The sequence below is a fragment of the Macrobrachium nipponense genome, chromosome 37, assembly GCF_015104395.2.
Source record: "Macrobrachium nipponense isolate FS-2020 chromosome 37, ASM1510439v2, whole genome shotgun sequence".
In the NCBI taxonomy this organism is placed as follows: domain Eukaryota; kingdom Metazoa; phylum Arthropoda; class Malacostraca; order Decapoda; family Palaemonidae; genus Macrobrachium; species Macrobrachium nipponense.
Window position 1 is genome coordinate 28,068,059 of NC_061097.1, and position 11,346 is coordinate 28,079,404.

Sequence of the window (11,346 nt, forward strand, 5' to 3'; positions counted from 1 at the left end):
TATATGTATAAAATTTGATTTGTCTTTAAATTTATTTTTGTTCTACATTTTCATCAAGAAAACAAAATGAAAATACAACCAATTCTGAGGCAAAAGAATTGAGAAAAAAAGACTTGTGATTGAAATTCCAAGAAGGGTCTGTCAGCCTGCATTTGGCAATACTGAGATGAGAGTTTCAAAAGATTGCATGCCCTGAGCGTGACGAATCAGGAGAGCAGGATGAAGGATATCTGGCGAGTCGAGTATCAAGATGTGGGTCAAGAAGTGAATTAGGAGCTACAGAAGTAGAACAGAAAGCAGACTTTTGTAGTTGATGATGTTGAACATCAAGAAAACTGAAATACTGAATGTAACTGAGATGATGTCGTACATAAAAAAAAAATATGAAAAACTGAAGGTAACTGATCTGATGTAATTTTTGGTTAACTCAGTAAACCTTATGTAGTGCAGGTTTGATTTTGTGAAATTCAGGCTGTCGAACCAATCACTGGGGCACTTTCTACCATTCAGGGCTTCAGACAGTGAAAAGAGGGAGTTGGAGTGGTTGGACAGCAAGAAACAGAGAACTAGAAATTAAAGAAGAAATGGAAGGGTATAAAGATGAAACTGGAAGGAAAATGGGTTTCGCCAAGAAGTAATAGTTAAAGAGGTTGGACAGCAAGATTGAAGAAAGGAAGCTAGAATGACAAGAGTTCTGTTAAAAAAAGTATCAGAGACCATTACATGTTGGAGTAAAAGATAGTTGCAATCGTTAGTTATTGAAAAGGTTTATATATCGAAATCTACGTGTGGATCCATTACATATTTTTGTCAGTTTCCCCCCCCCCCCCCCCCTTCTCTCCTCTCGGTCTCCTTTCTCCTTTCTCTCTCCTCCCCTCTCTCTCTCGTCTCTCCTCTCTCTCTCTCAACTCAGATAGCGCCCTTACCTGGTGACCATCGTACGTCCACGAAGCCCACTTCAGCTTGCAGAATTGAATATCAAAAGGGAAGTGCTCGACATTCATATCGCACGACGATCTGTATATGCCGTGTGAGAGCCATGTCACAGATCCCGACGAACTGACGATAACGTTGGTGTTGATGGTGGCAGAGCTGTATTGCGAGTCTGCGCTGAAATTGGTATTAGAGGGGAAAAAAACGAGTCAATAGACAATGGAGAGGATTGCATGGCGCTGCTGCTGGATATGGCGCCGTCTACCTTGATTAAAATTCGGAGGAATACTTCGTGGAATAATCAACTATACTACGTTTCATGGACATATGGCGGGAAATATAAATGTTCTCGCGTTACACGTGTCAATAATCGCCTTTTTGTGGCCATGCATTGTATACATAGTAGTTACAAAATATATTTACTGTGGCAAATTTTTTAATCAGATTATTGATATTGTAATATTGTTCCTTAGTGGAAATTGCCAGTCATTACTAGTCATTCAATATAGCAACAAAAGAGCCGTAACATCGCCATCTCTCGAACTTAAATTATCCACTAACCAATTCATATTTAAGTTAACCACCCCTTACTCCTTAATGCAAGTCTTCTTTGATAAGACAAACTGAAACAAAGTAAATAGAAAATGTGTATTTTCTAAATACTGTCCTGGACAAATCTCTGCCTTGTGGCATTAAAGTGGGTCACTAAGAGGTTACTGTAGAAAGGTTAGCGAGGTGAAAGGATGTAGGGTAAACAATCGGGTGGACCCTGCTGCGGCCACATTAACCGTATTCGGACCCACTTTCAGAAAAAGTACTTAAACACGTCCTGACACCGGAGATGGCCACCAGTCATGAGTCGCATGTCTCGAGGTGTTGCTCCCACGACCTATGACTCGTGACTGGTGCCCATCTCCGGTGTTAGGACGTGTTAAAGTACTTTTTCTGAAGGTGGGTCCGAACTTGGTTAAGGTGGCCGCAGGTAGTCCACTCTGTTGTTTATCCTACCTATTACTTTTGAGGCGGTTCGGTTATAAGGAGAGAATGGAGGACAATAACCGAGGGAGGTTAGGTATCTCTTAGTATAACCAGACCTCTGAGCTGATTAACATCTCTCCAAGGGCTGAGACCGAAGGATTAGATTATTTTTTACGTGGCTAGGAACCAACTGGTTACCTAGCAACGGGACCTACAGCTTATTGTGGGATCGAGAAATGAATATCTAATCACCAGAAATTAATTTCTCCGATTCCACGTTGGCTGAGCGGGGAATCGAACTCGCGACGACGGAATCAGTAGGCGAGCGCGTAAACCACTCGTCCAACAAGGAACTCATAACCGAGGGAAAGGAGTATGCATAGAAAGTTTGAGACGAATGAGAAAAGTGGGACTAAGGAAGTGCACGAGAACATTATTATAATATATATATATATATATATATATATATATATATATATATATATATATATATACTATATATATATATATGTATATATGTATATATGAAACTACTCGTCCTTTCGAAGTATTCTGATTTTATCCTACACTTAAGAAATAAATGTCGAACGCATCAGTGACTTCTTTTGTACATTCTGTGGAGGCACTCGTTTTAGATGACACTTGCAAACTAACTCACTACTTACTTGTTGTATAGGATTATGTCCGGTTTCCAGACTCTGTGGTAAGGGACCCTAATGACACGCACACCCCCGAAATCGGAGGCGTTCCACGTCAGGTGGGCATCCGTCCACACCTGCGTCAGCCAGCAGTTGGTGGTCAGGATCTGGTTCTTCTCGTCCTGCGAAAGAAAGAAAGAACGGTCGAGCAGCTGGTTGGAAGGAGTGATGCCTTATCAAGTGTCGTGTATTGTGGAATGAGATTTTTGCTTTGTTTTTAGAAATAGGAATTTGTTATCAGCTTTTGAGCTTCGTATACTACGGCTGCTGTGGGCTCTCTCTCTCTCTCTCTCTCTCTCTCTCTCTCTCCTCTCTCTTCTCTCTCTAATATATATATATAATAACTTTATCTTTACTTTTCCCCAAAAGTTTGCTCCAGTATAAAAATGACAAACGTCGTTCTCGTCTTCGTAGAAACGACCCAGATGGTTGCTCCAGAATTAGAGAGGATGTTCTAATTCCCTTTCTATTCTTTTAAAAGCACAATAAAAACGATTCCCCACGACCGTGTGTGTGTGTGTGTGTGTCCTTTTCCTTGTTCTCTGAAATCATGTCGAGATGGCATAACAAGATTTCGTCCGTCTTTTGTCTTCTTTCTGAGAATGAGAGGGATAATATAATATTAATGGATTCTTTTATCCACTCTTTTTGTTTGTCGGGGAAAAGATAAGTCTCGCTTCCGTTCTGTGTTATTTTCTCGCTGTTTTATTTTCAGATCGCTGGAACGGAAAGCGCTGGATCCTCGCATTTCCTTTTCCCATTTGTTCATCGAGATGATCTGCATAAATGCATTCGCTACCTATTGCTTGCTTCCACAACGTCTTCTTCATTTGAATTGCTTTAACAGCTTCCGTTGGGTTTTATTGTACTGACAACTTGTTTTGGAGTTGAAAGTCCTTTTTTTTTTTAAGCTCATTCGCAAAGAAAATAAGCTGAATTCTTCGAGCGTTTGTTCCCGTAGGGGTGTTGTGCCATCAGTGGAACCCCTTTCCTTCCTTTAACTGTACCTCCTTCCATATTCTCTTTCTTCCACCTTACTTTCCACCCTCTCCAAACGATTAATTCAGAGCAGCTGCGAGGTTTTCCTCCTGTTGCACTTTTTAAACCTTTTATAGTCTACGTTTCAGCGCTGAATGACCTCATAGGTACCAGTACTTGGCCTTTGGCCTCAATTCTTTATTCAACTCAAGTCGGTTCAATTCAAGCGTTTGTAACTGTTAGAATCTTTTAGTTCTATTAGAACACCTGAAGACTTTATTATTTAAACTGTTAAAATAAGCATCCTATATCACAGCTTTGCAGCTTCTAAACTGACGTCTAAACTCGGATATTCGAGATCTTGGGAGTATTTTTGATTTCACAATTAACTGAGGAGTGATCATGCTAATGAATGGTACATTCCTGTCATGAACCGCAGCTTTGTGAATTAGATAGGATACCTGGTCAATGACGTAAGAAGGGCTTTGTCCTTCTCTCATTGCCTGTTTTCCCTATATGAGGTCACTCTAGTCACTCTTAAGGGCCCCATACACTGAACGATTGTCTGTATCGTTCGCAAGTTTCGTGGGCGGAGTTTCGTGTCTGAACGATGTCGGCGGGAATCTGCCACGACCAGGTTGCTTGCTTGCGACTTGTGTCAGTCATACACAGGTCGCTTAATGTAGTATGTGTTTGTCTGGCGATATGAAGTTATCGCGTTCGTCTCTTCTAGAGATGATGCCATGTCTTCCCGAGACAAAATCTTTGTTCTGACTGAAATCGGTGCGGAGATCGTTCATGCTGTATGAATAGTGTGTGTGTGTGAGTGTGTCTCGTTAACGACAATCGTTCATACAATCGTTCAGTGTATGGGGCCTTTTAGACAGATGATGCCACAGCTATATACTCACCATGTACAGTAATATGCAAAATTTGTTCACTGCTTAACATGTTCCTGTCAGTAACTCACAACTGAAGGGAAATTTCGCTTTATTCAGTACCAATCACAGCTTTGGTATGATTGTTAGCGTCGCGGCATGTCGTGTCAATCCCACGAGATGAACGCCATATGGACCTCTGATTCCCATTTAAATGATCACTTTATCGCTATTGCCGGTCCGCTGCATTTACTACTGTAGTTTCAAAGTATTCCATGTACTACAGTAATAAATGCAATAAAACCCAAAAACATGCTGTGGATGAGATATGTGGATGACATCCTAACATTTTGGGATAATAAGTGGGGTAATTTTAATGAAATCCTCTCAAAATTAAACGCATTAGTGCCCAGCATCAAATTTAAAGTTGAATGGGAAACAGACAACAAAATTCCTTTTCTTGATGTTTTAATAATCAGAGACACGACAGAATACAAATTTACCATATACAGAAAACCAACGTTCTCACTTTCATATATTCACTACTTTAGCTATCACGACATTACTATCAAGATAGGTGTAGCTAGCAACCTATTCTTAAGAGCCTTACGAATTTGTTCCCCAGATTTCCTGGAAAAAGAATTTGAACTAATTCGCAAGCAACTTTCATCTTTAAAGTATCCTGACCATATAATTGAGAAAGCAATTCAAAAAGCAAACGTACTTTTCTACCGACCCCCTAAAGACAAGACCAGAGACACACCCAACAATAAAATAAAAATTCCTCACCTGGAGACGATTAAGAGAGTAACCCACACCCTTGGGAAATCCAACCCTTTTGCATTTACCTACCCAAATACCTTAGCCAAATCCCTGATTAACGTCCAACAAAAGACATCTCCCAAAGACTCTGGGGTATATGAGATCCCATGCCAGGACTGTGACCAATCTTACATCGGATTTACAGGTAAATCACTTCCCCAGAGATTAATACAACACAAACGGTCAGTTAGGTATGGACAACAGAACTCGGCTATTTTCAACCATATAAATGAACATAACCATAGAATAAACTGGAATTTGTCACGTGTAATTTATAGCAGCAACTGCTGGTACAAGAGTCAAATGATGGAATCGGCCTTAATAAAAGAGAAGCAGGTAATGAACATCTCAAAAGGGGCGTGGATCTCAGATGTCGTCGACGAAGTGTTCATTCAACCAACGCTTAAGAAGATTAAAGGCTTACTTGTGGACGGATCTCTTGGTATAAATACCACCTTTTCTGTAAACTTTTCTCATTCATATACCTGAAGAGAGAGACAGCAGTCTCTGAAATATAGTACTTTTCTCTCTACATTTTGGTGTTTTTATGGGCTCCTTTTATTATATATATATATATATATATATATATATATATATATATATATATATATATATATATATATATATATATATATATATTTATTTATATACATATATACACATACATACATACATAACTATACATATGTATGCATGTATACGAAGTTGCTATGACCCCAAGTATTAGTCCACAAATATCACTTGATTTCGAATGAACTATAGCCTAAGAACAGCTTACACCCGAGAGGAAGTAAAATTGATAAATGTAACTGGCTAGGCCAGGATTCGAACCTGGGCCTTTGGTTTAGATCCAGTGATAGATAGTCAGTTTGACAAATCCTGATATTTCGTTATATTTTAGCTGTAGTGATTTCAAAATTAATGAAACTTGTGGCTTAATGTTATTTTAGCTGTTGCTAGTTGCACTTACATCTTAGTATATATATATATATATATATATATATATATATATATATATATATATATATATATATATACATATATATATATATATATATATATATATATATAATATATATTTATATATATATGTGTGTGTGTATGTATATATAATATTTATATATATAATGTAACTTTTCATCTCTGTTATATTGTTCCCCATAGCAATTTTCTCTCAAAGATGCAGTGTTTCCGCACACAAACAAACAGTTAAAAATTGCCTTTGACACATGAGAGGAGGAGATCTTTTCGTTTTATTCCTTTATTTTTGGCAGAGAGAGAGAGAGAGAGAGAGAGAGAGAGAGAGAGAGAGAGAGAGAGAGAGAGAGAGAGGGCATTCTATTCATAAATCTTATTTTCGCAAAGATCTGATCTGGACTTTTTCTTACTGGAAACTAACAGGCGAATCGCTTTGCTTTCCATGGCTCGGGCTTAGCTACATTGCAGTTTTTTTTTTTTATTTATTTATTTTTTTACAAGTGGATCACGTTTAAGCATTTATGGGCTGATATTTGCTTTCTCATTAAAACTTTGTAGCATAAAACTAGACTCGATGATATTTTTGTTTCAAAATGATATTGGATAGACTATTGTTTTTAATGGCTATCCAACTAATAGAGTGAAATTATTATCGCTAACATGAACAAAATGTAACTGTTATCTTAACTTTATTTATGTTGCCCGAATAAAAAATGAACATATGCGGAAATTGTATACACTAAATTTAATAGCATACAGCACCTTTGTTTAGGAAATGTTTAATGGTTTAGATGCGTTGACGAAAAATATTGGTTGACCTAAGTAATGGGAATGTAAACATATTCTTTGATAGGTGAAATGAAATGTTCACGTGGCATTCAGGAACCAGGATTTATAATTATAGAAAAAGTGAGGAAAGACTTCTGTAATAATAGCAAAGATTTTTTTTATTTTTGTAATAATATTTGTTTATTTTAGAAAACACGATGTATTTTTGATAAAAGCCATGCTAGTCAAACTGGTATATCATTGAAGAAGAACATTGACTAACATAAACAATTTATAAGATATGGAAGCAGAAATACGTAACGACCATGCTATTTGTTGGACAGGCATTAAAGAATTAGTTTATTGTAACAGCATGCCAGAAAAAAAATATTCGGGTATAGTTTAATAACAGAAAGTGTAACCAGAATATAAATATCAGTAGTGGAATGTATAAAATTTATCCATTTGTTTCAAAAGAAATTCGTGAAGCGTGCAGATTCTAAAGGACAATACAGCAAAACCTTTGTTATTTTCCATTCCAGAAAAAACTGAGTTCAGGTGTTCTGCGAAAACAAGATTTATGAACAGCATAACCTTTCTGGGTCAAATGAAAAAAAAGGAAAAGGAAAAACTCCGCATCGTCATCGGTGTAAACGACAATTTAAGTGTTTGGATGTTCGTTTGATCTGTGCTTTTATCCTAGTCAATATTTAAAGGTAAATTTCACTGTCTAGTACCAGTCCATTGTATTACTTTTGAATAGACGAAGCAAGTCAGAACAACAACATTTTCCGTTTTCCTCTCCTAAATGTATTATGCTTCTATACATACATACATAAACACACACTTATACGTGTATATATATATGAAATATATAAATATGTATATAAATATATATGTAAATATAGTACTGGTACTCTTTTTAGGCACGAAGATATGGTAGTTCAGTTGTATTCCACACAGGAAAATGAAAATGTTATATCTCAGAAAATGCCCAACAATTTCGTCCATTGGGGGACAAAATTGTTGGGCATTTTCTGAGATATTCCATTTTCATTTTCTTATGTGGAATACAACTGAATATATATATGTGTGTATAAATATGTGTGTGTGTGTGTGTGCGCGCGCGCGTTAAGCCACAGATGTCTTTTAATATCCAATTGGCTCTACCTACCTCAGGAAAAATATATTTTCATACATGTTAACAGAAGGGGAATTTTTTTAGTTGATGATAAGTTCGTCGTCTCGTGGGATCGAATCAACGGATGAATTATTATCATCAGCCGAAAAATTCCTCTTCAGTTAACATGTATGAAAATATATCAATTCCGAGGTAGTTTAATATGAATCAAGCGATGTGATAAGATTTTCATATATATATATATATCACATTCCCAGAAGTGAAAAAAATAAGACTTGAATGTAGGTACTCGCCGGTTTCGACTTTATTTCTGAGCCATTAACGTATGGCTTTAGAAATACAGTCGAAACCGGTCAGGTCTTACACAGAGTCTTGTATTTTTTCACATTTGGTGATGTGTGATAAACAAATCACGTGATAATCCGATTATAAACTAAATATATCTATATATAAATAATATATGTATCAGTGTGTGTCTGTGTATTTGCTTGAGGTGTCGTCTTGTACCGAACTTTTTTTTTCAGTCTGAATGTGTTGTAGAATCGATGCTTTCAGATATCGCCTTTCCGGTTGCGCTTTTCATTCTTACTTTGTTTTTCTTTGTCGCCTTTTAAGATCCTCTCCCCCAGCCCCCCCCCCCCCCACCCCCCCCCCCCTCCCCCCCCTCTCACTTTTGTTTTGAGATCTATCTCAAGAAACACAGAGAGAGAGAGAGGAGGAGGAGGAGGACCTGACTTTGAAGAGAGGGTTTTCATGTTTTGGCAAAAAGACGCTTTGAGCTTTATTCCATTTCTATGTTTGCATGTTGTCTGGATTCCTGTTCGTTAGGGGGATCGTCAATAATCTCAAGATTTATTTGTCGTACTTTTAAATAATATTTAACATATATTTTTTTATATCTCTTCCTCTTTTTCAATCCCAATTCGGCCACGGGTTTCGGGAATCTAATCCTTTTAAAAGACTCACCATGGGGAATGTTATTTAAAAAAGAATATTTTTGGGTAGTTGGGTGGGGTCACTGGGGGACAGGGTATTGGGAGGGGGGAGTGTGGGGGTTTTCGAACCCGCGTCATGGACCTGACAGATACAAACCAATGCAGTTAGTTATATGATGCTGCCACCGGGATTGTATTTGTTATTCACGTTGTTGTTTAGTTTTGCATTCAAAAGCGCTGGGCTTTGTATTAGTTATTCATCAGTTGACAAACGCCAGGATAAGTTTATATAAGAGATACGTTATATATCAGTGAGAGTTCTCTGTGCTTTTACATATACTAAATATATAAAATTCAGTCATCTGAAATGTCAACTGCCAACAATATATTTTGATGGCTGAAAACAACACACAGGTTTTGAGAACGTTACATTTCTATGTGATGATAGAATCACTTGATAATCTCTATAACTTATATTATTTTCCCAACAGTAATAAGTAGGTTTCCGTATCCTGTCTGCCACCTTCCTGTGGAGTCCTTTCTGACGCCAAGATAATGTATTTATTCACTCGACAAAGTCTGGTAAATGTAATAAATTATTTTTGAATCAGGATATTGTTATTATTTCCATAGATGAAACCTATTCACATGGAACAAGCACAGCAAAGGGGCCATTGACTTGAAATTCAATCTTCTCAAGAATGTTGGTTTCAACCTCCCACTGCAGACCTCACACTGCAGCAGTGACAGATCATGATACAGACAGTGATTTTTCATCGCCCTGAGGGGAGACGTGACACTGCGACATCCGTGTGGCATGCCACGACACTAACCTCTAGACCAGTGGACTAGCAATAGTGGTAAAGTGATGATTAAGACGAGTAATATTCTGGCGACCACTCAGAGGTCAAGTTGGCCTCCCTCTCTTGGGATCGACAGTTTCGTAAACGACAAAAGACCATCTCAATCATTTTCATTCCGTGGAGACGAAATACTTATGGGAAAAGCTGAAGGTAAAGAAAGAAGGAGGAGGAGACGAAATACTCACCACATCAATGATGCTGTGAAGGGAGAGACCGAAGACCACCGACAAGGCCTCTGAGGAATTCCGTGCAGGGCGTACCGAAGGGTCGTAGTTGGCCATCAGGTATCGCGTCAAGCGGTACTCCAGCTCGTCACCCAGTCCTGAAAGAGAGCGAGAGCAAATGGACCGTAATTATATAATATATATAGATATGTATATATATATATATATATATATACCTTATATAAAATTATATGCATTGAATTTTTCTTCCCTGTGAGGGGTACGACGCGGATAATTCCCTCATGAGCGTCAATAAGACTATGATAGTTCACGAAAAGAACTATATGCAGCCACTGTAAGGTAGAATTAACTTGATGAATAACTGTTTTGCTGGTAGATGATCGTATTTTATTAACTATATAGGCTGTGAATACAGAATATTATGTCTATATTAATAGTTATTATAATATATAAGCATTTAAAAGATCCATTTTAAACAAACACTGGCTTAAAGCCAATGGACTATATTTCGGTGGACTGACTCCTTCCCATATCAAGTAGTGAATGACAAAAGTTACTTCGGCATATCTCCCACTATAATATATTTCGCCAAAGTAACTTTTTCTCTCATTCACTTCTTGGTAAGGGTGAGAGGCAGTCCACCGAAATATAGTCCTTAGTTTTAAAACCAGAGGTGTTTTTTAATTGGCCTTTTATACTTGAGATATATCCTGTGTTTTTTTAACAGTAGAATTTATTCACACCACACACACACACACACACAACACAACACACACACACACATATGTTTCACACACCCACACACACATATATATATATATATATATATATATATATATATATAGATATATATATATATATATATATATATATATATATATATATATATATGTATGATATATATATATATAATATATGTATATATATGTATATATATATATAGATACTATAGTATATATATCATATATATATATATATATGTATATAATATATATATATATATAGTATATATATATATATATATATATATATATACTATATATATCTATATATATATATATATATATATATCATATATGATATATGTATATGTATATGTATATAGATATATATATACATATATATATATATATATATATATATAATATATACATATATATATGTATACACATATAAATAATATGTATTT

At 36.5% G+C, this 11,346-nt stretch overlaps 1 protein-coding gene across 1 annotated transcript in view; it reads right to left on the reverse strand.

Annotated features, from left to right (window-relative positions):
• Window positions 1–10,290, reverse strand: part of LOC135209074 (neuronal acetylcholine receptor subunit alpha-7-like) — a 40,375-nt gene extending 30,085 nt beyond the window's left edge. Inside the window, exons 1-3 of the mRNA XM_064241655.1 lie at window positions 10,158–10,290; window positions 2,577–2,731; window positions 927–1,110 (exon numbers count right to left, since the gene is read on the reverse strand). Of these exons, the coding sequence (XP_064097725.1) occupies window positions 927–1,110; window positions 2,577–2,731; window positions 10,158–10,253 (435 nt within the window). The 5' untranslated portion in view covers window positions 10,254–10,290. The remainder of the gene's footprint in view (window positions 1–926; window positions 1,111–2,576; window positions 2,732–10,157) is intronic.
• Window positions 10,291–11,346: the final 1,056 nt, after the last annotated feature.